This window comes from Schizophyllum commune (assembly GCF_000143185.2).
Source record: "Schizophyllum commune H4-8 unplaced genomic scaffold SCHCOscaffold_4, whole genome shotgun sequence".
Classification (NCBI taxonomy): domain Eukaryota; kingdom Fungi; phylum Basidiomycota; class Agaricomycetes; order Agaricales; family Schizophyllaceae; genus Schizophyllum; species Schizophyllum commune.
The window spans coordinates 2,765,989-2,793,865 of NW_026089541.1; the positions used below are offsets into that span (position 1 = coordinate 2,765,989).

The 27,877-nt window shown below is 57.4% G+C and overlaps 13 protein-coding genes across 13 annotated transcripts; 7 read left to right on the forward strand and 6 right to left on the reverse strand.

Moving 5' to 3' along the window:
- Positions 1–95: 95 nt before the first annotated feature.
- SCHCODRAFT_02699494 (Metallo-hydrolase/oxidoreductase) lies at positions 96–3,467 on the forward strand (the record flags this gene model as incomplete). The annotated part of the gene is made up of 12 exons (XM_050346930.1): positions 96–339; positions 390–492; positions 538–1,045; positions 1,106–1,408; positions 1,458–1,670; positions 1,725–1,866; positions 1,921–2,205; positions 2,265–2,479; positions 2,536–2,759; positions 2,814–2,939; positions 2,988–3,143; positions 3,206–3,467. The coding sequence occupies 12 exons, from the start codon at positions 96–98 to the stop codon at positions 3,465–3,467; spliced, it is 2,781 nt and encodes a 926-aa protein (XP_050201287.1).
- An 871-nt stretch (positions 3,468–4,338) lies between these two features.
- On the reverse strand, positions 4,339–5,472 carry SCHCODRAFT_02598585 (uncharacterized protein; the record flags this gene model as incomplete). The annotated part of the gene is made up of 6 exons (XM_003033443.1): positions 4,339–4,414; positions 4,495–4,691; positions 4,748–4,873; positions 4,921–4,998; positions 5,029–5,175; positions 5,227–5,472. 6 exons carry the CDS (start codon positions 5,470–5,472, stop codon positions 4,339–4,341), a joined length of 870 nt encoding a protein of 289 aa, XP_003033489.1.
- Positions 5,473–6,393: 921 nt separating this feature from the next.
- Positions 6,394–7,567, reverse strand: SCHCODRAFT_02665940 (uncharacterized protein; the record flags this gene model as incomplete). The annotated part of the gene is made up of 4 exons (XM_003033444.1): positions 6,394–7,101; positions 7,163–7,269; positions 7,365–7,467; positions 7,511–7,567. The coding sequence occupies 4 exons, from the start codon at positions 7,565–7,567 to the stop codon at positions 6,394–6,396; spliced, it is 975 nt and encodes a 324-aa protein (XP_003033490.1).
- Positions 7,568–8,313: 746 nt separating this feature from the next.
- On the forward strand, positions 8,314–9,683 carry SCHCODRAFT_02699497 (uncharacterized protein; the record flags this gene model as incomplete). The annotated part of the gene is made up of 4 exons (XM_003032876.2): positions 8,314–8,439; positions 8,495–8,576; positions 8,629–8,780; positions 8,832–9,683. 4 exons carry the CDS (start codon positions 8,314–8,316, stop codon positions 9,681–9,683), a joined length of 1,212 nt encoding a protein of 403 aa, XP_003032922.1.
- Positions 9,684–10,626: 943 nt separating this feature from the next.
- SCHCODRAFT_02236062 (uncharacterized protein) lies at positions 10,627–11,124 on the forward strand. Its single transcript, XM_050342141.1, has one exon. The coding sequence runs from the start codon at positions 10,769–10,771 to the stop codon at positions 11,075–11,077; it is 309 nt and encodes a 102-aa protein (XP_050201288.1). The 5' UTR covers positions 10,627–10,768; the 3' UTR covers positions 11,078–11,124.
- Positions 11,125–11,197: 73 nt separating this feature from the next.
- Positions 11,198–12,560, forward strand: SCHCODRAFT_02496701 (uncharacterized protein; the record flags this gene model as incomplete). The annotated part of the gene is made up of 4 exons (XM_003032877.2): positions 11,198–11,323; positions 11,375–11,456; positions 11,506–11,657; positions 11,709–12,560. The coding sequence occupies 4 exons, from the start codon at positions 11,198–11,200 to the stop codon at positions 12,558–12,560; spliced, it is 1,212 nt and encodes a 403-aa protein (XP_003032923.1).
- A 979-nt stretch (positions 12,561–13,539) lies between these two features.
- On the reverse strand, positions 13,540–15,135 carry SCHCODRAFT_02494729 (RNI-like protein; the record flags this gene model as incomplete). Its single annotated transcript, XM_003033445.2, has 5 exons — positions 13,540–14,513; positions 14,565–14,632; positions 14,678–14,775; positions 14,823–15,011; positions 15,064–15,135. The coding sequence occupies 5 exons, from the start codon at positions 15,133–15,135 to the stop codon at positions 13,540–13,542; spliced, it is 1,401 nt and encodes a 466-aa protein (XP_003033491.1).
- A 616-nt stretch (positions 15,136–15,751) lies between these two features.
- SCHCODRAFT_02619945 (uncharacterized protein) lies at positions 15,752–17,170 on the forward strand. Its single transcript, XM_050344960.1, has 3 exons — positions 15,752–16,031; positions 16,083–16,142; positions 16,190–17,170. Exons 1-3 carry the CDS (start codon positions 15,816–15,818, stop codon positions 16,973–16,975), a joined length of 1,062 nt encoding a protein of 353 aa, XP_050201289.1. The 5' UTR covers positions 15,752–15,815; the 3' UTR covers positions 16,976–17,170.
- A 445-nt stretch (positions 17,171–17,615) lies between these two features.
- SCHCODRAFT_02619947 (uncharacterized protein) lies at positions 17,616–19,113 on the forward strand. The gene is made up of 3 exons (XM_050344961.1): positions 17,616–18,180; positions 18,242–18,377; positions 18,428–19,113. The coding sequence occupies exons 1-3, from the start codon at positions 17,837–17,839 to the stop codon at positions 18,914–18,916; spliced, it is 969 nt and encodes a 322-aa protein (XP_050201290.1). The 5' UTR covers positions 17,616–17,836; the 3' UTR covers positions 18,917–19,113.
- A 50-nt stretch (positions 19,114–19,163) lies between these two features.
- SCHCODRAFT_02619951 (uncharacterized protein) lies at positions 19,164–20,935 on the reverse strand. Its single transcript, XM_003033446.2, has 2 exons — positions 20,661–20,935; positions 19,164–20,598 (listed from the first exon to the last, which is right to left on the reverse strand). Exon 2 carries the CDS (start codon positions 20,548–20,550, stop codon positions 19,423–19,425), a length of 1,128 nt encoding a protein of 375 aa, XP_003033492.1. The 5' UTR covers positions 20,551–20,598; positions 20,661–20,935; the 3' UTR covers positions 19,164–19,422.
- Positions 20,936–21,536: 601 nt separating this feature from the next.
- Positions 21,537–24,870, reverse strand: SCHCODRAFT_01122358 (riboflavin synthase domain-like protein). Its single transcript, XM_050341058.1, has 12 exons — positions 24,202–24,870; positions 23,827–24,101; positions 23,498–23,776; positions 23,317–23,444; positions 23,158–23,266; positions 23,047–23,104; positions 22,802–22,951; positions 22,567–22,675; positions 22,326–22,466; positions 22,039–22,261; positions 21,734–21,981; positions 21,537–21,673 (listed from the first exon to the last, which is right to left on the reverse strand). The coding sequence occupies exons 1-11, from the start codon at positions 24,400–24,402 to the stop codon at positions 21,837–21,839; spliced, it is 1,818 nt and encodes a 605-aa protein (XP_050201291.1). The 5' UTR covers positions 24,403–24,870; the 3' UTR covers positions 21,537–21,673; positions 21,734–21,836.
- On the forward strand, positions 24,533–25,958 carry SCHCODRAFT_02619957 (uncharacterized protein). The gene is made up of 6 exons (XM_050344962.1): positions 24,533–24,926; positions 24,978–25,037; positions 25,087–25,153; positions 25,253–25,416; positions 25,535–25,583; positions 25,637–25,958. Exons 1-6 carry the CDS (start codon positions 24,694–24,696, stop codon positions 25,790–25,792), a joined length of 729 nt encoding a protein of 242 aa, XP_050201292.1. The 5' UTR covers positions 24,533–24,693; the 3' UTR covers positions 25,793–25,958.
- On the reverse strand, positions 25,884–27,737 carry SCHCODRAFT_02573505 (uncharacterized protein). The gene is made up of 2 exons (XM_003033448.3): positions 27,721–27,737; positions 25,884–27,666 (listed from the first exon to the last, which is right to left on the reverse strand). The coding sequence occupies exon 2, from the start codon at positions 27,659–27,661 to the stop codon at positions 25,910–25,912; it is 1,752 nt and encodes a 583-aa protein (XP_003033494.2). The 5' UTR covers positions 27,662–27,666; positions 27,721–27,737; the 3' UTR covers positions 25,884–25,909.
- Between the last annotated feature and the right edge of the window lie 140 nt (positions 27,738–27,877).

The window sequence follows — 27,877 nt, forward strand, 5'->3', positions numbered from 1 at the left end:
AGATTCCTCATTTGACTTGAACGCCGCGAATGACGCTGAGCAGATGGCGCCTCCCACTCAGACTCTCCCTTAGCAGGCCCTTCTTTTCCTCAGCCATGTCGCGCGGCCAAAAGGGCCCAAACCGGGCAGCCGACACGATGGACTGGTCCGCGTCCGTCCTGACCACCCTCTCGTCCGACACCGAGCCCTCCGTGCTCGTGACGTTCCCCCACGCGAAGTACATCTTCAATGTGTCAGAGAACACAAATAGGGCGTTCCTGCAGAACAGCAGCAACTGGAAGAAGATCCAGGGCATGTTCTTCACGCAGGCGAGCGTGCAGCGGATGGGCGGGGCGAGTGGTACGTGGAGGGTTGCGCGATCGGGGCCTCCGCGCTAAACCCGATCCCAGGACTGCTCATGACCTTTGCGGATGCGACTATCCAGAAGTTGAATGTCGTCGGTCCCCCGGGAACAGGGCACTACCTTGCTAGTGCGCGTTCGTATCTCTACAGGTGAGCCCACCCGCGCCACCGCAACATGAAGGCTGAACTCGTCAGGAACACTATGGCCGTAGAGGTCACAGACGTGCCAATGACCCAGGCCCGGGACACACTACCTGAGCCTGTCCTAAAGGACAGGGACATCTCCATCTACGGTCTCCCAGTCCTACCTGACGCTACCTGTCCCTCCGAGCGCTCCCCCTCTCCTACCTCCCTCAAGCGGAAACGCGAGCCCTCGCCTGAACGATCATCGAAGAGGACATATGCACCGGCCGAGCGTATGGACGCGTCTTCAGCTCCAGCAGACGCGCCCTCTGCTCAAGTCGACGCGCCTGCCGTCGCAGCCGCCTCCGCAAACCCCAGTGACGTCACTCTGGACTCGATCCTAGCACGCGAGGACTTCACGCCTGCAATGCTCTCCGGTGCTCACGCGACAGAGTACATTCAACGCGTCCACGGATGCATGTTCTCTAAACAGACACAAGGTGGTGGCAAAAAGAGTCGCAAGCAGCAGAACCAGCAAGTCAAGGGCTCCGGTCCGTACGATGCGAATGCGCCAGGCGAGGTGCGCGTCCGTTTGGTTAGGCTCGTCGATGGTCGTACTGACTGGAGAATACGCGCACAGCCAGACGTATTCCGTCGCGGCAGCCTGCCACCAGGGTTCCATGCCCAACTGCCTCAACCAGTCAATGTCGATCCGTCCACGTCAAGAACACCAGCAACACTCGCTTATGTCGTCCTCGGTCCTCGCATTCGCGGTAAATTCGACGCCGCTGCTGCAACAAAACTCGGTGTTCCCTTCGGTCCTTTGCGCGGTGACCTTGCGAAGGGTCTGAATGTCACTGTAAAGGTGCAGAATGAGGCAGGCGAGACCATCGAGCGGGTGGTACAGCCTAGCGATGTTATGTCGGAAAGCATACCGCCGAGCGTCAGTACTTTTTGACCATCGTGTTAGACTTATTTCTCACACTCACCAGGCCGTCCTGATTTTCGACGTCCCGAGTTCGGCCTATATTCCTTCACTCGTGAACTCCTTCACAAACGCGCCACTTTACTCTCGGTTGCGCTCTCGTAAAGAGGAGGATACGAAGGACTATGCCATCCGCGCGATCTTTCATAAGCTCGGCAAGGGTGTGCTGGACGATCCGCGATATGTGGAGTTCATGAATGGCTTCCCGGAGCAGACGCATGTGAGCTGGCTTGCTTTTGAGGTGTCGTCGTCTGTATTGATAATATACCTCCAGCATATCATCGCATCCCGCGATCACTGCCCGGACCCCATCACGATGACCAGCGCTGCGTTCAGCCAGCTGCGCCTTAATGTGCTTGACCCGGATATTTTCCATGTGCCAAAGTTTTCGTTGGATGCGAAGAAGCCTCTCCAGGGTCCGTCCCAAAGCTACGCTCACTCTAGCTTACCCTCTGACACGTGGCTTACAGATATTCCCAACCTACCGCCTAGCACCCACGTCATGACGACCGACACCCAGGTCCACATCCGCCCGCCCAGTCCGCCCAAGCGGGACCCATACGCGCAAGACAAGTTTCATCCCGTCTGCCAAGCGCCCGTCGAGCTCACGCAAGCGACGCGAGAAGCGTTCGACAAGGCGCAGGCGGTGGTCTCGCAGCGTATTGCGGAGGGTGCGGTACCGAAGCTTCCGGGGGCAGATGTGACAGTGTTGCCGTTGGGGACGAGCAGCGCGGTGCCTAGCAAGTATCGAAACGGTATGTCTTCTCGGAATGTTGACTCGAATATTCGGAATGGTGCTGATGAATGTGGGCAGTGTCATCGACCTTGATTCGTATACCGGGCCATGGGAGCATCCTTCTGGATTGTGGTGAGGGAACGTGGGGGCAGTTGGCGAGGGAATATGGCACGGATGAGAGCGCGCCGAACAACGTTTACGACGTCCTCCGCGACATCAAGTGCATTTTCGTCAGCCATCTGCATGCGGACCATCATGGTGGATTGTCGACGCTGTTGGCAAAGAGGCGACAGGTATGCTTCCGTTGTCACGTCAGACAACTACGACGAAGTGCTGACTGCTGTCTTAGCTCGACCCGCCACCAAAGGACCCGCTATTCGTGTACTCGATCCGGCGTGTGCATCTGTACCTTCGCGAGCTGCAAATGCTGCAGGACCTTGGCATCGATGACCCGGCGGGTAATGGCGTATATGGGATGCTCTCCGAGGGCTTGCACTGGCGGAATACGGGCTCGTACCATATTAACGGCCGGTATACTTTGGGCGGTAGCGAAGAATGGACGGACATAAATCTGTACGTTCGTTATCCCGATGGAACGCGGCACGGTTCGCTAACCAAACGATCCAGTACGACGAAGCGCTATCGCCAGATGTGCGAGCTGCTCGGGCTGCGCAGCTTCTTCGCCGTGGATATGCTACACCGTACACGCTGTTACGGATGCGTCATTAAGCACAACGATGGCTGGAGTATATCGTGAGTCCGGTATCGACTGGACGAAGAGCGTTGCTCACGAGCCATTAGCTTCTCCGCGGACACTATGCCGACTGACAGGCTGGTTTGGGCCGGAAAAGGCTCGACGGTTGTCATTCACGAGGCCACGATGAACGACAACGAGCGCGAGCTCGCAGCCCAGAAGGCGCACAGTACCGTCGGACAGGCTATCGAAATCGCTGAGAAGTGCGTGTCCGCCTCACCTTCTGTCCTCCCTGACCGTCCATCCTTACAAATCGACCTACTAGGATGTCCGCCGACAACGTCCTCCTCACGCACTTCTCCGCGCGCTACCCGCGCCTGCCGCCCGCCGTGCTCAATCGCTCCGGCGAGGCGACCGCGCGCCCACTTGTCACCATGGCCTTCGACCACGCGCGGATGACGATTGGGACGATGTGGAAGGTGAACACGTATCTGCCGGCGATCAAGCAGTGCATGGAGGACTCGGCGGATGCGGACGACGAGGGAGTGGATGCGTCGGTGACAGTGGAGGCGGATGTGGTGTCGTAGCGCCTATGCGCGTGCTTGTATACAGTCCAACCTCTGCTCCTCTCACTTGCAATCCCCGTCAGATGCTCTCTGCCTCCGCGTAGGCCTGGTGCTCAATCGATTGGACTGGTCTGCTGTTGCGACTACCACATCGGCGGCAAGGTAGGGGTCGGAAAGAAGTTGAAACATGAGAATTCGGGTGATGAATCTATGGCGGACGCGACAGAAGAGAATTGATTGATATCCAGAGGTTGAAGAAGAATAAGGAGGTCCGAGTACTACAACTACTGAAAGGGATTACAAAAAGGTTGAGTCCAATGCTAGGGTAGGATAAGGGTATGACGGATGTATACAGTGGACAGGAAATATAGAAGATGTGCGAGAAACAGAGTGAGATATAGAAGGCTTGACGGTTCATCCGTCGACAATGCATTACAAGAATCCAACCAGAGACCTCGGCGCAGAGCATGCAGCTGCTAGCAGGAGGCTGCCCACCTTCGCCATGCTGCACCTGCGTGACAACACACTCTGATCAGTCTTCGTCGTTGAGATCTCCCTCATCTTGCCAAGCGTCCGCCTCGTCTTCTCCGGGATCATGCAAGGCGGTACCTCGACGCGCTCAAAATTGGCATACCCAGTGCGCAACCGCCTGCTTGGCCGCTCAGGCTTCTGTGCGGCAAGGGCGACCTGTTGGCGACGAAGCTCCTTGCGCTCAGCCTTCAATTGCGCGCTCATGGCTGCCAGGTAGTGGGCCTGCTTTATATCGGCCTCACGCCGCGCTGCGGTCGTGGTCGCGCGCTTGCACTTGTCAGCGAGGATGGCGTCGGGCGAGTGCGGGTAGCGCTCCACGAGCTCGTCCATGATGGGCGAGGAGACGCGCGGCAGAAGGGACTCAGTGAGCGTAGAAGACCACGGCTGACGAGGAGGCAGAGAGTAGAGCTCCGGACGAGCGGGCGGCGCGTGTATGGCTGCAGTGGATGAATCGAGTTGCCTCAGAGCATTGTAGGCATTCGCATGGGTCGGCTCAGGCAGCGGCGGGGGAACGAACGGCTGGAAGAGGCGTCCAAACTGCGGTGCCGCAAACCCTTGAGGGCCATGGTATGGGAAGAAGGGGACGGTGTAGTTCTCGCTGTTCGGAGAAGTGTCCATCGCATCGGGGTCGGGGAGGCAGATCTCCATGGCGTACGGGTCGTCGACGTCCATGGGTTCTTCTTCTTGGAAGTTAGAGACAGCGGTCCAGGTGCTCTGAGCGAAGCTCGTGAGTCCGAGACGGTATGATGTGCATCGCAATGCACACATACCGGCAACCCGAATGCGCTAGCCGTGGAAGGGGAGATATTAACGCTAAACATTGGGATGCGCGCGTTGTAGGCGGCAGCGAAGGTGTTGGGGTTGCAGTTAAAGGCGCTGGCAGTGATAGAGGGCTTCTGTGACCCAGTGAATGGAAGTATCAGCTCAAGGTGAGGACACTTACTTGCAGCATAGGTGCGCTGGCCTGGCTAGAGGGGAGGGGAGGGCGGACAAAGGTGGTAGTGGAAACGCGCGCGCCAGCCTGCATGGGTGGGAAGGCGCTACGACGCACTACAATCGCATTAGGATCGGTGATGAATGCGCTGGTGGGGATGGGGTGGGTGGCAATGGTGTTCTGCGCGAAGGCGATTGAGCCGGACTGGTTTCCAGTGATTGAGAAGGGCAAGGCGGCCACAGGCGGCGCATCGGCGAGGTGATTCTGTACGGCTCATCAGCTTCGTCCTTCCCTCAGGACCGCGAGCAGGCTCACGGTAACATCCTTGAGGGGAGACTGGTTGCTGCGAGAGCCGAGGGGGGTCGTATTAACGCCTGATGCTGGTTGTGTCTGGGTCTTGGAGCCGTCCAGGCCAATGGCGCCGAACGAGTTCACGAGGGATTCGGGATCCATATTTTGCTGATACCGAGTGCGCGGGCTTGCACTCAATCTGCGCTTGAGGCCAAAGACCTCGGGAGAAATGGCAAACGTGGTGGGAGTAGAGGAAGTCTGGATGGCCATCTCTGGAATGTATAGATTGAACTTGGCTTTCCGATAGCGATGGACTCGATGTGTCTCTCAACTTTAGTTGGGAAGTATAGGAAGGTCGTCCTGCAAGAAGCACCGCCGTATTATAACTGCCTACATACCCGCGGCCGCTGGGTCACGTCAAGAAGGTCGTGGCATTGTGATCCAGAAGGGTCACAAAGGTACTGCTTCTTGCAGCCTTCGACGACACGAATCGTACGCCTCGTGCTGATGATAACCACGTTGTTAATTCAGTAGCGAGAAGTGGGGCACTTATCGAGATCCATGTACCCGGCTGTGAGTACTGAAAAGCGCTCGGTGTGCTGGTTACCATGAGGCAGGCTGTGCTTTATGTTGGCAACGGCAGACATCGCATGCGGAGAGGCGGTTCCTCAACAGCATTACGAAGAGCGTTCGGCATGCCGTTGAGTATTTTGGCGAATCGATAAGGATGATGTAGCCGGCAGGTTCAGCAGGCTCAGGGTTCAGCGGAACGACACGAATTTTGGCGATCAAGCGGCGATCAACGGAATGCTTCCGCGACGCTTCCGGTGATAGCATGCTTCTCCTTTTGGAAGCTGCTCTAGAAGACGCCCATAACATTGTGGCAATCCCGCTTCCCAATGCTATATATCGTAGATTTTGCCCATCTTCGACTCTGAGCTCTGCTAAGAGGCTTCTAGTAAATGCGGACTTCGCGGAGCTACTCACCACGGTCACTTTCTACTTCTTCCGTCGTTCTAACAGTCGATTATAGGTAAGGAGTACAGTAGTAAGTAGAAGACACACATACAAAGAGTGTAGTACAGTAGGTGGTATGTAGGAGTAGACTACAGGAAAGATTAGTACAATGCCGAAAGAAAGTGGAAACAGGTAATGATTAATTCGTGGCGCCAGTGCAGTATGAACATGCAATCAATAGTCCCTGCTAGAAGTGACTAGCTTGTGCTCGCCGTTGTTCATTGCGTCCCGCTTGGATTGGGAACGCGTGCGCATGCGGGGCTGAGCCAGCGGTGGTGCAAAGTTCCCGGAGGCCAATGATAGACGCGGTATGCGAGACGGCTTGGCAGACGGGTTCGTAGACGGTGCGCATGCTGGGGCCTTGACAGACGGAGACGCCGCGGTCTTGACATCACGCGTGGGAATCTTGGATTTCAGGACCTGCGGGCCGTCCGTGTGCACTGGACGATTGCGTGCGCTAAACCGGATCCCGTCCATCTTGTATCGCTGGGAGGACGGCGGTTCCGTTAAGACATCCCATTTGGTGCGATCCAGCATGTAGTCGGCAGGCGAGAGGGTTTGGAAAAGATCGAGTTCTTGTTGAGGCGCGTTCTTCCATTTCGGCGAGTCCGCATCTCCATGGCGATAACGCAACTTCAAGAGCATGTCGGGGATCGCGACGCAGGGGTTGAGATGCGAGCGAAAGACAAACTCGGAGTTGGGAAGGATGTCCTCTGAGCTTGGCAAGTCCTTGCGTATCCCTTCTGCCTCTTGCTCCAGTCGGGCCTTTGCTGCCCCAATGGGGGCCGGATAGACCCGATCCTGGCCGTCAAACAGGAAGATTTTGATGCGGCCATTGTCGAAGATGAAGATCGTGTACTCAAAACAAAGTTCCGGGAATACCTGAGGGAGATAGAGAGAGAGAGTCAGTTAGCATTACTGAAACGTCACACGCTGAACGAACTTCGTCGAATGGCAAGCCCTCGATTTTATTCGCTTCAAGCCTCCGGACGCATTCCCGAAGACTGGGCTTCATCGGATAGAAGGCTGCGCAGCCCGAACCAAGCGCACCTGTGCCATCGAAGTAGCCGTGCAAATGTTTGCAGACTAGATGGTGATGAGTGAGCTTGTGGAATATGCGCGGAAGAGGTTAGAGCGCTACTCACGAAGCTCCAGGTTGAAGAAGCCATTGAGGTTGAGACAGCGCTCCCAGCGCCCGCTTCGGAACTCCCATGTACCGATCGCTAACCTAATGGAGTGAAACTGTTTCTACAGTGAGATTAGAGTGGACGAATTATTCGTTGACGCGCACCAGCTCCTCATGAGTTGTTTCTAGCGACCCTGGGAGGCCGTGCACGCAGTCAATCATGGTCGGGTGCCACTCCTTTGTCCAAGCATACACAGGTAGATATAGACGCAGGAATGTACTTTCCCTACATTTCGGTCTGTACAACGACTCGTTCGTGAAATGATTTGTAGGGCGGGGGACTTTGGAGGCTGGTTTCTTCCCTGGGTGGCATCGACGTATGAGACAGCTGCGACGATTGATTCACAAGTGAGAATTCACCTTGAAGATACTTGTCTCGCGCTGTATCAGAAGTGGCATTGGTGCATTGGTTCGACGGGCCCGCTCGACCTTGGCTCATGGAGGGTTGAGGAAATGGGGACAGATGCGAGGGTCATTGAAGACGAGGGAACAGTCTCTTATACCCAAGCTCGGGCTCAGCCAATTTCCAGGATATATCGCGCTGCCGTTGTTTCGGCCGTGATCTGTGCCGGGTTTGCTCTATAGAGGTATGTTTAGGACCTCAAGACAACCAAGCAAAAAAGGACAACATCGTGTGTTGTTACGGCTGCGAAGTCAAAAGATGGGCTCTCATGTGATCGAGCTATGTCTGGACTTGCATGGTCTCATGGAGATGGAAAGCGGACTTTGACGCTGAGCGCTGACCGTCGAAACAAAAGAGTATGTTGGCGTTTGTTGTCGGCATGCGTCACATCACGTGACCGCAATGCAATGATGGTCACAGTGACGTGGTCACGATGGCAGCTTCTCTCCAACTACCACCAACACACGTTTGTTACTTGTCTGTACTCAGCCCTTGGATCTTTCTCATGTCTTCAGATATGGCTGTGCCGGCCTTCTTCCGCTGGAAATGCGTGTTGACGGGCAGTACGTCCGATCTGGGACTTGTACGCTTGATCCATGGTCGTGTGGCCACGAACGGTAATCAGCACCAGGTCGGTACTGTAACTCGTTCAGATGAATGTTATTGCCAACTGACTCTTCGAGCAGAAAGCTCGTATGGAATGGACATGGGGCCTTCCTAGGGGAGGCTTAGCCTATTATCTCACGTCGCCTCGCAATGCCATCATACGTACGTTCTCATGGTTTTGAACATCCGAGATGCAATGCTCACAACGATCCAGTCCGCTCCGACATGGCAGATATGCTATGCCAAGGGCACTTTATACTGTTTCCCACCTTCAAGACCTACATGGACGCTATGGCTTTCAGTGAATGCGCTGGAGTCAAGAACCGTCAGGACAATGACCGTACCCCGCGGCGTCCGCTGACAGCTGTGCGTGGCCTGTATCTGCTCTGTGCTGCACTTGACTGACATCGCTCTTAGCTGCTTCCACCTGATCGCCTCTATCGATATGTATTCTTCCCACTCACCGACACTGGGCGACAATTACAACGCCGATTGCGGCTTCCTTCCCAGACAGCGGAGGACTATAACTGGGGAGTTCATCCAGTCACCGGCAAGGTTCTCGATAGAAGGGCGAAGTCGTACCCTATCGTGGAGACGCCCTCTCACCCCGTTTCGGTTTGCTCGCACACGAATAACTTCTTCCGCTACGTGGACCATCGCACCGATGCGGACGCCCTCAAGCCGTGGAGACAGTGCCTTGCGCGCTTCCTCGCCCAATGGGGCATTGGAGATTCATCCCGCATCGAGCCACCTCAATGGTTTCTCGACGACGACGAGAAGCATTGGGACGACGAGTCCCTGTGCAGCTCTGAGGCCACTGGATATTTGCCCGTCCCCGCATCAGACGCCGGTCATCGCCCGCCAAGATATGTGTCCTCAGACGGCACCGACGATTCGCACTACAGCGTCCGCGTGTCAAATTGGCTTGGCGAAGTCAAAGTTCTCGAGAACATGCCCTCGCGGATACCGAGGCTGGCTTCTTCCTCAAAGAAGGGCTCTCGCGTCGACCAACTCGCAGTCGCGCCGGCTCTGACAAGGGGGAGTTATAGTGATTCACCATGTCGCAGAGTTCGCGAGCCCGCGATGCAGCGGCGTGACTCGCCTGCTTGGGCCAAGGGGGCGCGCAACGTTCCGTCGCAGACATTCACGAGTAGTGACTGGGCCTTGTTCCACTATGGTGTCTCTTTGGACGCCACCCGTGCGCCTCAACGTCAAACCTACGCATCTCGCGCCCCGCGACTCATCCGGCCCTCTACACGACTTACTTGATGAACGACATGTGTCCATGCATGCTCTCGTCAAGTACGCTAGCATTCTGCACCGCCATCTACAGCGCCGCCGGCCAGGTTCTACAGTCCTGCGGTAGTATCCACTTGGCGTAACTTGTCTATCGGCGTCAGACCTACGCTTCTCGCATATCTCGGCTCGACCGCCCTTCTCGACGAGTTGCTCGATGGACGCCAATTACCCCATGCATATCTCTGTCGTGACACCCAAGGCGCACGACCACACGGACGCTTCGTAGTCGACTACATACCTGCTCCCTGAGGCAGCCTCGCGCGCGACATGACGTGACGATACTTGCGACAGGGATTCCACAGCGCAACACGCTGATTAGGTGGATGCCACCGTCGCATCATTGAGTCCGTCGTAGCTGTACAGCTCCGGGAACGGCTTCCGCCCTATGCTAACTGAGCATCGCCCACCGCGCGCATGCCACCCGCGCGCACGCACGGCCTGCCGCGCGTACGCCGTCTGTCATCATCACCGCGCCGGTAGCGATGAGATGGACTCGAGTTATCGATCTGAAAGGGTCTAGTAGTATCTATCGTGTCGTAACAATGTATCCGAAACCGCCAGCTAGCTGTTTCTCCTGACTACGTCTTAGGCTTCGTAGCTCTTGCGCTTCTGAGCTTTGTGGTTACAACATTTTCGCGCTCGAGCTCGTGGAGCGACGATGCTTTTGTTCTAGTTTGAGCGCGTGTAAACAACGCTGATAGCGCGCAGGTTTGTACTTAGACGACAACCAGCTGCACTTCTATTCCATCCGCTAATGTGGGTGATCGAAGAAAGATGACCGCGCGGGGATAGGCAAGGACCCAAAGATATGCGGCATCGCCGTTCGCTGAGCGCCGACTTTGTTTGTTGTACACAACCCAGCTAGATGAAGAAAATGACCGCGTGGAGAGCGACACGCTGTTGATAAGGCCGGCGATAGCTATACGTGCAACGTGGACAAAACGCAGAGACAAAATACAAGGCTGAGATGACGGTTGGGGTAGGCGCTGACCACGTGACTACAGCGGTTGCTGCAACGTGACCGTCACGTTAACCGCGCGCGCCGCGGTGGGAAGATGAGCCTGATCCGGTGGGGGAGGATGGGTGGATGGAGGACGAGGGATGGGAGACGGGCGAGGAGGAGGAGAAACGAGACGAGTGAGGGATCGGGCAACGAGGGGAGGAGAGAAACACACAGCGCTTCGGCGTACCGACTGCACGCGACTCGAGCCGCTTTTCGACGACCTCTACACCGAACCAGCCTGCAGTGGCTACAACCAGACAGGAAACTATGTCACATGCGGAGACCGCCGAGGAGATCGGACACTACGGACAACATAGTAGAGGTGCCCGCCTATGGGCTAGCGCGTCTTGGTACTACATAGTTACCTGCTGCGCGAATAAAATGCAGAGACAAAAAAAAAAAAAAAAAGACCGTCACGTTGGTCACGGGTGCAGCCACCTGCTTCCTTCCATCAACTGCCTATCGCCACTCAACAACCAAGATGTCCGGCGAACCCAGCGACTTCACCCTCTTCAATGCTACGTGCCCAATTACGGGAACCTCCAACGACCTGGAGGTAGTCGGCCTGATACAAACTTACGAGGCAAGACACAACGATGATCAGACGGTCGGTGGCTTCGGTTGATGTCCTTCTTTCATGGAAATGACCGTTCTCTAGATCGCGCGTATGGAATGGGCGTGGGGTCTACCTAGGGGTGGCTTCTCCTACTATCTATTTTCACTTCCCAATGTTATCTACCGTACGTTTCACCGTCTTCGGCCCGCGACATGCCACTGAGTAACTTTCAGTGAACGTGGACATCGCACAGTTATATTGTGTCGGTCACTTCCTCCTACTTCCGACATTCAAGACGTATATGGATACCATGCACTTCATGCAGCGAGCTGCCTTTAAGGACCGTGACCAGACTGATCGCAGTCCTCGACGTCCACTTACAGCGGTGCGCATCTCACGAATATCCTCACTTTCTTGGTGACTGATCATTCCAAAGCTGTTACCTCCGAATGAACTCTATCGCTATGTCTTCGTTCCCCTCACCGACGTGGGACGTGAACTCCAAAGCAAGCTTCTATATGAGTCTCAGACCGCCGAAGACTGGAATTGGGGTATCAACCCTGTCACCGGGAAAGCATTGCCAAAGCGCAGCAAGTCTTATCCCGTTGTTGAGACTCACTCGCACCCCGTGTCCATGTCCTGGTTTGCACGGGACATGATCCACCGCATCGGCAAACGCGCCCCCAACGTCGAGTTATTGCCGTGGCGACAATGTTTGGAGAGCGTGCTCGCGCACTGGGGTGTCGGCACATCCGCGCATGTGGAAGCGCCACAATGGTTTGTGGACGACGACGACAAGGGTGCGGACGACGAAACGCTGTATGGGTCTGAGGCCACTGGCTACTTGCCTATGCTCGAGCCACGTACTGGACATCGCCTTCCCAAGTATGCTTCGTCGGACGGCACAGACGACTCGCACTACAGCGTCCGCGTACCGAACTGGCTCGACGAGGTCATGTGCCCCGAAATCAAGCCTTCCAAAATCCCGAAGTTGGCTCAGCCCTCAACAAAGGGCTCTCGCGTTGTACAACTCGCAAACGCGGCGAAGGGGGAACATAACAGCTCGCCGTGTCGCAAGGTTCACGAGTCCGCGTTGCAGCGTCGCGACCCACCTCCTTGGCTCAAGCGGTCGCGCAACGTGCCGTCGAGATCGTTTACGAGCAGCGACTGGGCCATGTTCTACTATGGCGTCTCCTTGGAAGCTACTTGTGAGCCTCGGCGTGAAAAGCGCCAGACCTATGCATCTCGCATACCGCGACTCACCCGGCTCTCCCGACGAGTTTCCTGATAAAATTCGCGCTCTCGTCGAACACCAGCGTTCCGATGCCGCCACGCTCTACAACCTCGGCGACAAGACTTCTGACTCCTTGCGATCATCGAGCGGCGTGACCCGTCTATATCGGCGCCAGGTATTCCTCGCGGCCTACCATAGCGAAGGCCGCACAGCAAAGGGACGCGCTGTCGCCGTCGCCGATCGCTTTGGCTAATACTGGTAACGACGGGGCCTCAGAACATGAAGGACCGAGCTGCTGCCTAGTCGGCACGCGTCCTCCGCACCCAACCCGTCGTAGCTATAGTAGCTCCGGGAGAGTACCGCGCCCTCGCCACGCGGAACGAGTCCCTTCGGCGTCATCTGTTGCGTACGTGCCGCCAGATGGCGCACGTCGGCGGCAATCCCCTCTCCCGCCTGGACACTCGCTGCTCCCAGCGTCGTCGAGACAGCAATGGCCGGCGGTTTGCGAGTTGTCCGAGCTCGGAGGACCTCACTTCGCTCCTTGCGATCTTCAACGAGCCTGCTATCCTCGACTCACGCTTCCGCTTCGCATACGCTGGTTCAAAACCATGAAGTGCCATTGCGAGTGCTTTGGTTGCAGAGAAGTTGGGGCGGAAATTCCCAATTCTATCGTTAACGACTGTTTCTTGTACATCCTCACTTTTGTCGATGGCTTGGTTATTGTTGCTCTCCATCTTCGAATTGGATCCCTGCAGTACCCTGCCTCTGCAGTCAGAGGCACCTACTCATATACGTTGGAAAGAGAACGAGGTCATCAGTTAGAATTCGGTGCGTTACTTATCGTCCCCTGCGACAGGCTACATCAATTTACATCAATTGCGAGTTCCTACGCCCGCCAAGTTCTCATCCTTGACATTCTATGCGATCGCAACGGAAGAGATACAGTAGCCATTGAGATAGATACAAGCACAGACGAACCAGAAGCTGAAGTTACAAGCTCACTACGACGAACAACAACCTTGAGAAAATTCATCTACTCTCCTCCCACCTGATGAGCCTCAACCCCAAACACGCTCACACCAGGCCTCCTTGGGAATACCCCCTTCACCCGCCCGCATCCCCACACCCACACCTTTTGCAAGTGCTCCGGACGCACTCCATCTTCCCCGCCCTCAAGAATCGCCTTCACCACAAAATCATCCACCTCCCGACACCACCCCACATCCACCTCCCGCAACTCCTTCGCCCTCGCGCCGATCTCCATCAGCGCCTCGTGCTTCGTGTCCTTCCACCCATTGATGCTCAGCCGCTCGAGCGCCGAACCGGAATGCGCGAGCAGCGCGGCGAGCGCCGCCGAGGAGAGGTCGGGGTTGCGCGAGAGGTCGAGCGTGGTGAGCGGCGTGCAATGATAATTGGCGAAGAAGCCCGCTACGCCAGCGTCGGTCAGGAGGGGCAGATGCTGCAAGATGAGCGTCGCGACGTGGTGGCAGTGCGGCGCAAGACCCTCGGTGAGAAATACGTCGCTGAGCTCGTCGTGCGCGGAGAAGTCGAGGTAGCGAAGGTCGGAGCCGACGGCCTTAACAAGATCGATCAGCGCGTCCTCCGAACATGAATGCGAAGGGTGGGCTAGATCGAGGTGCTGCAGCGGGGCATCGCGCAGACTGCACAGCTCGTTGATGAACTTGTCGTTCAGCTTCCCGACCTCCCGAAGGCGGAGGCGCCTGAGTGACTTGCCACTGGAGGCAAGGAGGGCGCGGAGGCAGGCTAGGTCGAACCTTGGGCTCTGCGTAATCAGGAACTCTTCCAGTTGATGGTTTTGGAAGAACCGCTGCCATGACTCCGTGCGTACGAGGAAAGGGCCTAGTAACTCTATATTCTTGAGCTCGGGGAGATGCGAAGACAGAGCATCGAGCGCTGCAGAGTCCATCTGGCCGCAGAAGTCGAGACGCAGCGTGGTCAGACGAGGGTTCAGCGCGCCCATGACAGAGAAAGCGGCTGAAGGCAAGTCTAGAGAGGAGCGGTGAGCAGAAATCCTACGGATATGCAAGCCAAACGTACTTGTTGCGTCGTAGAGGGTCAACTTAGACTGCACTGCATCGTAGAATAGTTTGACATTCTCGGGCGTCCTATGAATTGTAAGTCAAGGATCATATATACCACAGGGCACTCACAATCCACGAGTCTTCGAGATAGCCTTAGAGATCTCTTGCATGTTCATAGTGCCGATGTCGCCAAGCGCCTCTATATTGTCAATATTTCGCGTGATGATCTGGAGGTGATGAGAAAAAATTGATGAGGGAGGGAGAACATGCTAACCTGCACGCATATTGAGACAAGACTTGGGAATCGTCGCTCCTCGAACGTGGTGGACTTCTTATCCTCAGCCCTTCTGCGCTTCGGCTTGGGTGCAACAGCGGGCTTCTTGAATGGGTCGATGCCTCCCGCCTTCGCGCATGGGTGACAAAGCCAGCCAGGGCCAGGATTTGCAGCCATGGTATACTTGGTCTGCATTTGTCGATCAGCAACTGGCGCTCATTGTAGTGAGGTTATTACGCACCACAGTGAATTGCTTCTCACATCTCGCGCAGTTGGAAAAGCTCCCTACGGGCGGCTTCCCTCCTCCCCGCATGCCAGATAGCGCGGTGTACAGATCGTCCCCCTCATCCTCGTCTGAATCATCTTCCCCCTTCTTTTTAGCGGCCTTCTTCGCTTTGGCCTTCTCCTTTGCTTCTTGAGCTTTAGTGAGCTTCCGTTTCTTCGCAGGGGTCGCGGGTTCGTCCAGCTCATCAGAGGCGTAGCCTGACGCTTCGGCTTGCCCGCGTCGCCGCCTGCGAGAGTTTGTCTGTGGCTCAAGCTCTGGAGCAGCTTCTTCCGCTGGCTGGACATTCTCTTGTTGAGCAGTACTTGCTTCGGCACGCGCTTCGTTCCCGTTGGCCTCAGCCTCCTCCGCTGCCCTGGTCGCTGCACGTCGTGCTATCGAGGTGGCGTTGATTCCAGCTTCCTACGAGCTCATCAGTCGACTCTCGCGACGTCGACGCGCATCACGCACCCTCAGAAACTCCGTGAGCGCAGAGGTAGGCCCTCTAACATTGTTTGCCCGGCGACTCATGTTGTTGGTCGAGAACAAAGCGCGACTGACTAAATTAGCGCGTCTGCCGTTCACGGAATCCCGGCCCGCAGAGCCGGCCCCGCGTGTTGAGCGTGCGCGCGCTCGCCCGCCGCCTTCAATCAACCCCCACCAAGATGTCGACGATAACTCACGCGAAAAGGCACAGAGGCGCCTCCGTGTCCTCCGCGTCCTCAGAGCCGATGGACGCAGATCCGAATCCCACCAAGTCTGCGCGTGTCACCGTTCGTGGCGCTGGAAGCCCTATCGTGTGCTCGCTACCGCCGACGTGCGCGGCGAGGCCCACTCCGCTGGCCTCTTCGGTGGAGATGGAGGCGCACTATGCGAAGTACCATGCACACGTCTGTGAGGTTGATGGTTGTGGGCTGGTCTTCCCTGACGAACGACTGCTTGATCTGGTGCGTCGCCAGTGATCTGCTGGTCCGAGCGCCACTGATCTCACCTTGCAGCACTTTACCGAATGTCACGACTCTCTGGCAGCTACGCGGCAGGCCCGCGGGGACAAGATCGTGCGTACTTCCCTTCTGATCATGAACCCGCACTCACACCGCCCCAGTTCGAATGCTTTGTCCCCACCTGCCCCCACCGCTTCGCGCACCCCAAGGCCCGGCGCCTGCACCTCATCGACATCCACAAATACCCCAAACAGTACTTCTTCGCCGTCACGAACAAGGGCATCGGCGACATGCTCCGCAAGTGGGGCGACGGCGCGAGCATGGTGCGCGGGGACTGGAAGCCCCGCGAGGGCGAGAGGGAGCGAGAGCCCGTGAGCGATGATAATGACGAGATCCAGGAGGACTTTGCGCCGTCGCGCAACGCGAGCGAGGTAGAGGATGCGGATGCGACGGTGCGTCCGCGCAATCGCAATAACAGGCGGGGCGGCAGGCGGAAGCAGCGCGGCCCGGCGGGGGACGACGATGTCGATAACCTGGCCGACTCGATGAGCTCGCTGCACCTGGTCCCTCCTGCTGTACGCTTCGGTCGCGGGGGTCGTACATCGGGCTTCGTGCACCCTCGGGCTCCTGACCACGACGCGGCACACGGTGGCGCGCACACCGGTCATGCGCAGAATGGGCATGGGGTCGCGCAGAACGGACGCGGGAACACACAGAACGGTCACGGCGGCTCGCAGTCTAGCCACAACAGTGCCCGTACTCCGCGGCCCTATGAGGGCTCTCAATCTGAGATGTCGACGGACGACACGATGGAGACGCCGCGCGCTGTTCCGCGAGGGCTGCCGCCTCATCAGGAAGGGCGCGGCCGAGGCGGTGGAAGGGGCGGTCCGATCCGTGGGCGCGGTGCGCTAGGTCGCGGGTCGAGGGGAAGAGGCAGGGCCCTCTGAACTTGCTGTACGTGCCACGATGATGCGTATGTCCCATCGTTGTATCATACCACCATCTTTCCCCGACATCTGGTCTTGCTCTGGACATATGGTTACTGACGCTACTACTGATCCTTGCCTCTTGCTGGAAATCCACACGTCCTGTCCAATTATCATTATCGTGAGCCTGACAAAACAGAGTCACAGTGCAGCGTCTTCCACTTCTTCGACGGTGCTTGTTTGGCGCTCGGCGCTTACTCTAAGTCTAACACAGTTGCAACCTTGGGTGATGCTCCTGCAATGCTGCGAGGTCATTCATGGGTATTTGAGCATGCTGTAGCTGTCGACTGCTCCCCAATCGTGTGCCTCAGACGCGATGGTTAGCGGGAAGGCTATACACAACGCCAATTCTACACGATTCTCGGCCAACGTTTGCCGGCAAAAACCTCGATCTAGAGGACCATTCACGGTTACCTATCCCTTCGACCACTCATCTCAGACCTTTACCCCAGCATCAATTCGGCGACTCTTGTACGGACGATGGCGTGTGACAGTCAAGTTGAACTTTTGATACCAGTCTGGGGCTTCGGGCCGGCAATCAAAAGGCTGTGCGAGCAGATGACAATCGCGTGGAGTTCCTTTTGACAAGCTGGTTGCTCATCATTTCTGCATCATGAGCGGGCGCCCTCTCCCAACCCCTTTCTCTTTCCCATTGTCTACAGCTTTTTTCTGGCTATAAGATCCTGTGCGGGTGGTCAGACGAGATAATACACGGTTCACGACGCGCGACGACCGTCATCCACGACAACAGGCCGAGTCCTGCTACTGAATCCTGCCGAACCGACACAATTGACGAACCTCGCTTCTTGATCTTCGACTCCCATGGTGTACATTCCCCTCATTTCGACGCGCAAGCCCCGACGCGACCTTGAGCCCCGAGCAGGCGGCGGAGGTGGCGGCGGTGGGGGCAAAGGTGGTGGTGGAGGCGGAGGCGGAGGCGGGGGCAAAGGCGGGGGCAGCAGCAGCGGGGGAAAGGGAGGCTCCTCAGGCGGCTCCTCCGGCAGCGGCAGCGGCGGCCGCTCTTCCAGTATTTCCGCTGGCGGGACCTCCAAGTCGGCCAGCACGTACAGTCGCGGGGGCGGCCCCGTCGTCACGATCCCCAATGGCTCGCCGTTTGCCGGGCGGCAGCAAGGTGGGGGGAGCCGTGATCAAGTTTATGGCACTAGGTACGTTGGGTGAGTGTCTAACGAAGGTGTACAGAGGCTAATATGCGTCACTCTACTATAGGCAGTATGGGAGCGGCTATCCTGGTGTCACTGGACGCGGGGTCGCGGGACGGAACTTCCCCTTCTACTTTTGGCCCTTGACGTTCGGTGGTGTGGGCGCTGTAGGCGCTCATCACTATCTCGACGATGATGACGAGGTATGCTGCAAATGAAAAAACCAGATATGAACTCAGCTCATCTCCCACAGTACGGCCACCCCGACAACAGCTCGCGCCCGGGCGGACAGCAAACCCTCGGCAACTTCACCTCCAACGCCGGCAACAGCACCTTCCGCCTCGTCGCCGACAACTCCACCACCACCTCCCTCCTCGAAGAAGTCAACGACAAGTGCTCCGGGAACCTCGACAGCGGGAAGACCTCGCAGAACGCGTCGACGTTCGACTACAACGTGTCGTGGGCGCCGAGCCCGGGCGAGGTCGTGCAGTACTACCGCGCGAGCAGCATCGCGCTGATGCTCGTCGGGTACAACAACTCGGCGGTGTGGCAGGATGATGATAGCAAGGCGGACGATCCGCTCCCGAGCTGGGTTGACAACAACTTGCTTTCCTGCCTCAACACGACGATCGGCCTGGCGGCACCGCTTATTGACGATGACAATGGGAGTCTGCAGATGCCTGTTCCGAGCATGGGCGTTTTCGGTGTGGTCATCGCAGTCTGGTTCATGTCGCTGCTTTGAGTCTGCTGTTGTCCTAGGATCTATTGATTCTGATCATTCTATCCATGTAGCCATCTTCGTCACCGTTGCCTAGCCTAGTGTATACCTGATGTTCGTGCTTGTCCACTAGGGACTTCTCACGAACCTCGATCAGTACCTTGTTTGCGATAGTGGACCACTTCATCTGAATGGAAGGAATAATCCGCATTGCGAGCCTGATGTTACTGGGATCCTTCACGAGGGAGCATCGGGCAACATAAGAGGATGCGGAACGGATGTCATTTCGTCAAGAGCATAAGAGAACATGAACCATGAACATGAAAACGTGAAGGAAAGGAATGAGAGTGGGAGCTACAAATACAGCTAATGAGCCAAGCATGGGAGACAATATTGGAGACAGATGGAAAAGGTACAATAGCGCAATATGACGGCACGGATGTCCGGTAGTAATAGTAGTAGTGTATTGGTACAAGATGATTAGGCCTTACCCCAGAAGGCCCCGACGAGTCCCGATCTACATAGGTTCTCTATGTCTTGCGAGTGAAGAAAGCTGGCACAAGCGAGCGTCCTTTTGAGGATGATGGGCGGACCTTGGAGGTGTCCCTCCGCGACGGAAGGGCAGCGCTCAGAGGCGGTGCCGGGTTGAAGCTGTCCGTGAACTCGTGCCGCGACGCGTGCGTCGACTCCGCCCTCCTCGAGGGCCTGTTGAGCCGGTCGGGGTGCGCGAGGTGCAGCGGTGGCGGTGGCGGGCGACGGCTGTCGCGGCCACGTGAAGCCTTCGAAGAGTGCGCCTGGCCCTCCTCGGAGACGCTGCCACGGCGACGGCCGTTCTCCTTGCCGAGCGCGTCGTCGGCGAGCAGTCCACGGTACTCCATCGCCTCGTCGCGGTCGAGCCAGTGCTGCCCGTTCGCGTCGCGGTACGCGGCCCTGACGCCGCCACCCGTCGACGTGCGGCGCGAGCGCGGGGCGGTCTGGCGCATGACATCGCGCGCGTGCTTCTCCACCTTGCCCCCGCCGAGGAACTGCATCAGCGCGAGCTCGTTCTCCATCGGCGCGGGCTGCTTGCCGACCGGGAAGCGCTTTGGCTTCGACGAAGAGGCCTTCTTCTCCTCGACGGGCTCAGAGTTCAGAGCGGGCGTAGACTGGAAACGGAGAGCGTCGAGACGAGGCATGGTCTTCGAGAACGCCTTGAAAGTCTTAGAGAACCCTGACTTCTTGGTTACGGTCGGCGTCGACGAGGACTCAGAGTCTGAGGCAGCGGCGGTGGCAGGTCGCGCGTTCGATTCGCGCCGCTCGCGGCGGGGGAGGTCAACAAAGAAGGACGTGTAACCCAGCCTGGCGAGATCCGCCGCAGATGCGTCGACGGTCGGGACGTTAGTTGGAGGCAGGGGCACGGCCGGGGGCGCGTGCTTCGATGAGTGGTGTTTATGGCGCGCCTCGTGTGGTATGTGTTGCGTGCGGGGCGACTGCGGTGCGGGCTCGCCTGGAGCGACGTTTGACGCCCAGGTGGCGATGTTCGAGTGTGTGGACGCGTCGAGGGCGCGCGGAGGCTCGTGAAAGGCACCTCCTGGGGCGGGAGGAAGAGAGAAAGGCGGGTGTGCGCCTTTATGAGGGGCGTTGCGAGCGTTTCCTATTTGGGACACAAGGGCAGGCATGCTTTTTGCAACGTGCGGTGCTGGCTGCTGCGAGGACGGGGCACGGATCTGCAACGAGGCAGATGGAGTCATCAGCCACAGCCGGGTCCGCTCTGGACAAGGGGACGCACCGAATAAGTCGAACAAAGGCGAGAGCGGGAGGTGATTTCAATCGTGCGCTCGCGGAGGGTTGGCTGCCGAATGTCTGAGGTTCCGTCGCCTGCACCGCCGCTCTTATACGCATCGTAGCCTCATACAAGATCAAAGACGGGCGGAGGATGAGATGGAGAACAACAATAAGAGACAATTGGGCCTGTCACCCGCGCCCATCCTCGTCACGTAAAGGGCAGCATCAGTTCCTATCTCTGCATCCCGCTCACACATGTGAGAGGTCCAAGGGTTCCCGGGGCTCAATCAGCGCCTCGATGGAAGGCTGCACTGCAAATACCGGCGCTACGCCGCACCTGAGGCGGGGGGAAGTAACAATAAAGGAACGGAACACGCCGGCCGATCCGGCCGGGCGTATTGTTTGCGAGACAATTGAACCTCCGTCGTTTATCCCCTTACGCGTGCAAAGTTCGCCTCGAAGCAACGAAGGCCGAGCGCCTTTCAACTGCCCATGCATGGCTTTCCCAGGCCTTTTGTTGTTTGGGTGTGACCGAGAACCATCAGAACCGCTAGTACGTACGACCGCAATCATGTCCCCCGCCCAACCTCCGCTGCTCGACCGCTAGCTTTGTTGCTCCGTCAAAGGCGGTCCCATTTTATTGCAGATCCGTGCTGGGCGCGAAGCGGTAGCCGTGCCTCGCACGATGGCCGGCGATGGGGTATACTAGGCTTCCGCGGGCAGCGCCTTTTTGCACGTACATATATTCGCATTGGCCGCGTACTAGCATGGTGTACCGGACGAACTTGCGTCTGTTGCTGATGAGATGGCAAGTACAAAGCAGGCAAACCGCGAGGCAGCCTTTGTTCTCATCTCGGCGACTGCCGGACACCCTTGCCGTGCCTCAAATGTGTGCAAACATACCAGGGGGTTATGGTCATCACTTAGCGTATATATCACGCCGTGCACTGTCCTTCGTCGTCTATGAGTGCCGTCATAATTGAGGTACTCGCCGAAACACATTGCGATCTATAGTGACTGATAGTTGGCATAAATGTCAGCGCCGCTCATTCACCGGGAGCACACAAGTCCACTCACCATGGGGATCGTCGTGTGCTACCATACGGATGCTAGTATGGCTTATATACTCTCCTTGTACCCGGTGGCAGCTCGACGTGTCACCAAGAGTTCGGCTCGGAGATCAACTCCAGCACTCCTCGACCAACCTCCCGTCCCTTTCCATCTTTTCCACGTATGCCTTCGCAGCATCTGCGCTCAACCCGCCGTACGTCTCCGCCGCATACGCTAGCGCGCTGCGTACAGCGGCAGGCATCTTGTTCGACGACCTGTCATATCAGGACTCATCAGTATTCTCCTCATTATTGGACGACGAGCGCTCTCACCCGCTGATGAACACTCTCCCCTCCCTCTCTCCCACCAACTCCCACAACGTCCGCGCATCCTCGCGCATCAGATCTTGCACATAAACCCTCGCAGCGCCCTCGGCTCCTTCCCGCGAGCGGGCTACGCGGTAGGTGAGGTGACCATCATTGGCGTACGCGGTCCACTCCTCGGCGTAGTGCTCGTCCTTGGAGGCAGAGCGGCAGCCGAAGTAGAGGGTGTTGTCTACAGATATATACAGTGAACAGTGAGAGAGGGGAAAGATGACCAGAGGAGATTAAGGGCTTACCCTTCGCCCCAGCAGCCTCCCTCTCCTCGATGACGGCCCGCATGGGGGCTATGCCCGTGCCGGGACCGACGCAGATGACAGGTACATTTGATGGTGGGAGCTCGATGAGGCCACGGTGGATGCGCATGCGGAGGGTGGAACCTAGAGAGGGAAGTTAGCATTCGTTCTGGACTGAGTCCAGGAGCTGTTCCAAGCTGTGGAACTTCGGAGGTTATAGAAAGCGACCTGGCATCCCACTCACCTAACGGTAGCCCGACTAACCAACTCGTGCACACCCCACGTCTCGGCACCTTCAGCTTCGTCCGGTACTTGACGATCGCGATGCAAAGATGGATATTGCGAGGGTGGCGCTGGCGGGATGGGTATTAGTGGCGTGCTCGGCATGCACGATAGAATGATTTGATGAGTCCTCTTCGTCTATCACAAGACGAAGGGCAACAAAGGAAGCAGCGAATAGGAAGGAGCAAACCCCTCACCTTCACCGAGCTGGCAATCGAGAACTCTCTGGGTCTCAGGGGCGGGAAGACGTCGAAGACGTATTCCTTTGGGATGCGCAGGTGCCGAAAGTCGGCGAGGACCTCGGCGATGGTGCGCCGGACGCGTGTAGTATAGTCGTAGAGGTCGTCCTGAGAGGAGAATGATTGGATGAGATGGGGATATCCATGATTTTCGAGGAAGATCATGAGCGATGATGAAGGGGCCGGTATCAATATTGACTCACGCCGTCCCCAAGGAACTCATCTAGACGCTCGCGTTCGAGTTCGTCAGTGGCGAAGTATCTTCTTAAGGGTCAGTGACGTGCTCATCAGACCCCACGATACCCTCAACCTACCGCAACCAAACAAAGAACCCCCTCCTCGGCACGGTGTTGAAATCCAGATATCGCGTGAACAACGTTCGCAAAGTGCTGACCGACGGGAGGAAGGACGGGAGCGTCTGATCTGGAATGCGTGATGAACAGCGGCAACGGGTCAAGGAGGAGTGAAATCACCCTTCTGCGCGTGGATGAGCTCTATACGCTCATCGGCCTGCTCTGACCAGCCCATCATCGCGAGAAATGCATCTACATCGGCTGGCGCGGCTTCGGGGTGAACGACGGCAGCGTCGCCGGGGAGGTAGCTAGATAGGTTTCAATGCGAAGGGCATAAACAGGTGGAGAGATATATCCTCACCGTATCCCCTCTGGTATCGCAAACTCGAAGTGTCGCACATCCTGCCACCAGTCTTCCGCTGTCAGCCTGCGGTTGACGGACAGAGTCGCGTTGAAGTAGTCCGGGTTGACGGCGAGGGAATCAGGTAGAGGAAGATCGCTTGTTTTTGCTGTTTTCAATGCGACACGGGGCGGTGGTCGACTGACTGGACCAGCTATCGAAGTTCCTTCTGGCAATGGGTACAGCGCCAACAACGTATCCAGCAGCTTCGCCATCCAGGGCTCGAGCGCGCCGTCTATCCTGCCTTACGCTCGTCAGCATCTGTATCTCTAGCCTTTTCAGCAGCGCACCCCATAGTATGCTGATCATCCCCCTCTCCTCTTGCCAGGATTTCATGCGCATCAAGCCCTCGTAGCCGCGCATTTAGGACCTTCGCCGGCCAGCAGAACTTCTCATACGCGGAGTCGCCGAGGCCGAAGATTGTGAAGGAGAGCTCGTCGAAAAGGTCCGGGGGGAGGTCTGCGCGGAGGAGGAGGTTAAAGAGGGGGGAGGCGGTGCGGGGTTCACGACCTGAGCCGGAGGTGGATATGACGAAGATGACTAGGGGTTCGGTGAGGAGGGAGGACTGGATGGAGGGGTAGCGATGCAGTGGGTGGTCAGACGGGAGGCATAGGGAAACAAACAGTCAGTCATTCAATACAAAGAGGGGATTTTGAAGCCCTCACCAAGTCGTACTCGTCGACGCTAACCACTCGACATCGGAACGCTATCCTCCTGCATTCACGGGCGATTCGGTCTGCGCAATCCTGAGAGTTGCCCGTTTCAGTGGCGTATAGGATGAGTAGGCTGCGCTCCTCGAGCTGCAGCTCGTTTATCTTGTCCAACTCAGCGACGTCGCTGTCGGCGGTGGACGTAGAAGCAGCCATTGTTCATGATCGGGGAGGTGATGCGCGTATCAGATAAGATGTACAGGTGGCGCATCACGATGCCGTCCATTCAGCGAGGTGGATCGCTGCTCGCTGTATGCTTTGGCTCTCGGTACTTGCTTCTGACCATGACCTTGAACGTCGAGGACGTCGTCGAACGCTTGCCCGTGATACCTGCGCGCTTACTGCGTCGCAGCCGAGGCCGGTCGTCAACGTCATCCCTGCTGATCAAGGCGACACCATGACAAGCGCATTATCAGTGTCTTGAACCCTCCTCTCATCCTCTTCACCATGTCCGCCAAATCCGCCCTCATCATCGGCGCCACCGGCCAGACCGGCGGTCACCTCCTCAAGGAGCTCCTCGCGTCGCCGCACTTCTCCAAGGTCGGCGAGTACGGCAGGCGCGTTACCGCGCCGGAGTCGCTCGCGGAGGGCAAGGAGAAGCTCGAGCAAAAGACGATCGACTTCGAGAACCTGTCCGCTGCGGGACTGAAGGATGGCAAGTGGGATGTGGTCTACGTTACGTACGTGCGGAGGACATGGGGAAGGCTGTGCGTCTGCTGACAGTTCGATAGCTTGGGCACGACGCGCAAGAATGCTGGCAGCGCGGAGAAGTTCGAGAAGATAGATCGCGAGTGAGTGTCCCCAGACCTCTTTGCCTCTCAAGTACTGATTCGCAGATAGGTATGTCATCAACGCTGCCCGCGAGGCCCGCGTCGAGGGCCAAGCACAGCGCGTTGTCTATCTTTCTGTGCGTCCTCCATTCCTCCCTCCGCGTCATTCATACTTCCCTTCAGGGCCTACCTACTCCCCTTCACCTCCATTTACGCACATACTAAACAAATCGTAGTCCGCCGGCGCCAACGCCCAGTCCTATTTCCTGTACCCAAGGAGCAAGGGCCTCACTGAGATAGGGCTCGCCAAGCTCGGCTACGATGACACCATCATCTTCCGCCCAGGCATGCTCGTCGGTACCAAGCGCCCAGAGACACGTCTCGCGGAGTCTGCTTTTGGGTAAGTCTGTTCGTCCTGTGTTGCTTCCTCGCGCTTCGCATTCCTCTGTTCCACATTCCGACTATTCGCCCTTCTCTACCCCCGCCTCGGTCTTCCTGGTCCACTTACACCACTGCAGGGTCTTTACCGGCATATTGTCAAAGGTCTCCAACAGCCTGGAGATAAATGTGTGTAATCCTAATCTCGCCTTCGAGTCATTCACTGACCTCCACCCTTGCAGGTCGCTACCCTCGGCAAAGCCATCGCCACAGCCGGTGTCCTGGGCTCCGGGGCTCTGCCTGCGGAAGCACACGCGTCGAAGGAGACGCACGAGGGCGCGACATTCACGGTCATTAGCAACGCGGGCGCGTTGGCGTTGGCGAAGCATGCGGTATAGGCTGAATTCAGGAATGTAGTGTAGGGGTTGTGTACGAAGGATAGGCCGTAGTCCGGAACGTTGTAGATCGGCATAGGCGAATGGATAAGGTGTATTTTCATAGTAATTGCGCCTAGGTCATGTTGAATACGCAGTGGATCTGCTCTTTTCATCGAGAGGCAGAGACGGTAGTGCCGGACGGACTCGGCTCACATCAAGCTTGGGCCTTGCCTCATCATCAAGCCAGGAGTAGTTGGGCCATCGAGAGGGTCTTGCATTAGGAAATGCTGTGAACTGCCATGAGGACTCTGCTCCCTTCGGACGCTTGCTCCCGACCGCAATCCCCTTTTCGATGCAGAAATTGACACCCTCGTCCCCGAAGCCCTCGAAGTCATCCGAAATCTCGATAACCAGCTGTGGCGTACCAGCAGGGCGACTATCCAATGTGCGAGCGTCCGCGAGGGGCCCGAGTGCTCGCGCTTGCGAGCCTGAGTTTAGTTGGAAGTGAGAGAACTTCAGCAAGGTGAGGCTCGGAAGGAGGTCGGGATAGGCTGTCAGAAGCTTAGGGATTGTGCCAATGCCGTCTTGCATGTCCGGGTCCGAAACGCACAACCGTCGGACGCCAGGATAACACTTGAAGAGCTTGCGCCACTGATCCCTGTTGTACGCGGGACCTTTCAACGCGTCGATGGCGAGGGAGTGGACGCGAGACGCGTTGTCCTTTGCTGCGGCTGCAAAGCGACGCAGAAGGGTTATGTTGGAGGGATCCTCGTCGTCAAAGCTCCTCCCCCCGACCCTGATTTCTTCCGTCCCTGGGGCGACCAGGTGCGGGAGGATGAATCTGGCCTCCTCGCGGACGTCCAGATATCGCAGGGCGGGAAGGTACAATTGCTGTATGGAGGTCGGACCGCGGGTATACATCGTGAGGGTGAGCGTTTGGACCCGTTTGCACTCGGCTAGGCACTGGATGGCATCGTCGATGGTGTCCTCCCGGCGCATCGCGAGCTCCAGGGTGTGAAAGCTACCCCAAGGTAGGCTGAACGCGCGGACATCCACATCGTCAAGCCGAACGTCGGCGTATAACGAAGGACAGTCTTCGAAGAGGTTGTATGTATCGGCGCCTCTAATAGGTGTGTGGATGCTGGTGAGGTCCAGTCTCTCGAGCAACGGCAGCCGCCTGCGCTGCCGGAGTAGAGCGTCCGGCGGGCAGATGCTGTCAATGACTAAGGCCTTCCATCGACCCGCGCTCGCGAGCAACGGTTTCAACACCGCGGCCCACTCCCCCTGTGGAACGACCTCCGACACAGGTTTGCCTGTACGCCACGGAGGGCATGCTCCATTCAACGTGATGTTTAGAGCACGCGCCTGCGAGCGCCGCAAGCACCGCTTGAGAGTCTCGTGCCAGTTCAAATACGACATTGGATAGAGCGCAATTTCTGCCCATATAGAGGTAGCACTGAGGGCTATCGCTCGCCAGCGCTGACAGACGCGGAGCACAGCATGCTGCTCGAGGAGGGCGGAGTCCGGCTTGCGGAGGAAGACGTCTTCAAGAGTATAGGTTATGATGGCAGCGAGAGCATCGGTCGGAAGTCTCCGTATGGGGGCCAGGAAAGCACGTTTGCGCTCAGCGTTGGTTAAGAGCACCTGGCGTTGGGCGCGTAGTCGTTCCAGCGCGAGCTCGGCGTGTCGGATCTCCTTGGTATATTCAGTTATAGACGCCTCGTCCCTTTGCAGAGAAAACTGAACATCTAGCGCTTGGCGCCTTGTGGGGGGCGCCTGCGACTGGAGGGCGTATGTGGGGAGTTCTGTGGTGGTTGCAGAGACAGCGTGATTGCATTTCCGGCAGACTTTGGTATGTAGCTTGTCTGGTTGGAGGTGGTCGACGCTCATTTCTCCTTCGGAATCGAATTGAGAAGAGCTTTAGGCGTCCGAAGGGATGAGGGACGTACTCTGATTCTGAAGGACCTTTGGGCGCCTGTCAAGTCGCGTGAATCGCGTCACGATCGGCGACGCGGTCACGCAGTGCCGCACGCAGGCAACACGCAGGATGACTCACCCTTCCGGATATCCGGACCGATCTGATGACGACTTGTGGCTGACACGGTT

Bases quoted from the DNA above. Each gene is read 5' to 3' on its own strand.
- SCHCODRAFT_02573505 (XM_003033448.3), bottom strand. From the start codon at position 27,661: ATGAGCGTCGACCACCTCCAACCAGACAAGCTACATACCAAAGTCTGC.
- SCHCODRAFT_02619951 (XM_003033446.2), bottom strand. From the start codon at position 20,550: ATGCCTGCCCTTGTGTCCCAAATAGGAAACGCTCGCAACGCCCCTCAT.
- SCHCODRAFT_02619945 (XM_050344960.1), top strand. From the start codon at position 15,816: ATGGACGCAGATCCGAATCCCACCAAGTCTGCGCGTGTCACCGTTCGT. The intron at 16,032-16,082 runs GTGCGTCGCCAG...CTCACCTTGCAG, and splicing joins ACGAACGACTGCTTGATCTG to CACTTTACCGAATGTCACGA. The intron at 16,143-16,189 runs GTGCGTACTTCC...ACACCGCCCCAG, and splicing joins AGGCCCGCGGGGACAAGATC to TTCGAATGCTTTGTCCCCAC.
- SCHCODRAFT_02619957 (XM_050344962.1), top strand. From the start codon at position 24,694: ATGTCCGCCAAATCCGCCCTCATCATCGGCGCCACCGGCCAGACCGGC. The intron at 24,927-24,977 runs GTACGTGCGGAG...ACAGTTCGATAG, and splicing joins TGGGATGTGGTCTACGTTAC to CTTGGGCACGACGCGCAAGA. The intron at 25,038-25,086 runs GTGAGTGTCCCC...ATTCGCAGATAG, and splicing joins TTCGAGAAGATAGATCGCGA to GTATGTCATCAACGCTGCCC.
- SCHCODRAFT_02619947 (XM_050344961.1), top strand. From the start codon at position 17,837: ATGGTGTACATTCCCCTCATTTCGACGCGCAAGCCCCGACGCGACCTT. The intron at 18,181-18,241 runs GTACGTTGGGTG...ACTCTACTATAG, and splicing joins GATCAAGTTTATGGCACTAG to GCAGTATGGGAGCGGCTATC. The intron at 18,378-18,427 runs GTATGCTGCAAA...CATCTCCCACAG, and splicing joins ATCTCGACGATGATGACGAG to TACGGCCACCCCGACAACAG.
- SCHCODRAFT_01122358 (XM_050341058.1), bottom strand. From the start codon at position 24,402: ATGGCTGCTTCTACGTCCACCGCCGACAGCGACGTCGCTGAGTTGGAC. The intron at 23,445-23,497 runs GTGAGGATATAT...AAACCTATCTAG, and splicing joins GCGATACCAGAGGGGATACG to CTACCTCCCCGGCGACGCTG. The intron at 23,267-23,316 runs GTGATTTCACTC...CACGCATTCCAG, and splicing joins GCTCATCCACGCGCAGAAGG to ATCAGACGCTCCCGTCCTTC.
- SCHCODRAFT_02236062 (XM_050342141.1), top strand. From the start codon at position 10,769: ATGAGCCTGATCCGGTGGGGGAGGATGGGTGGATGGAGGACGAGGGAT.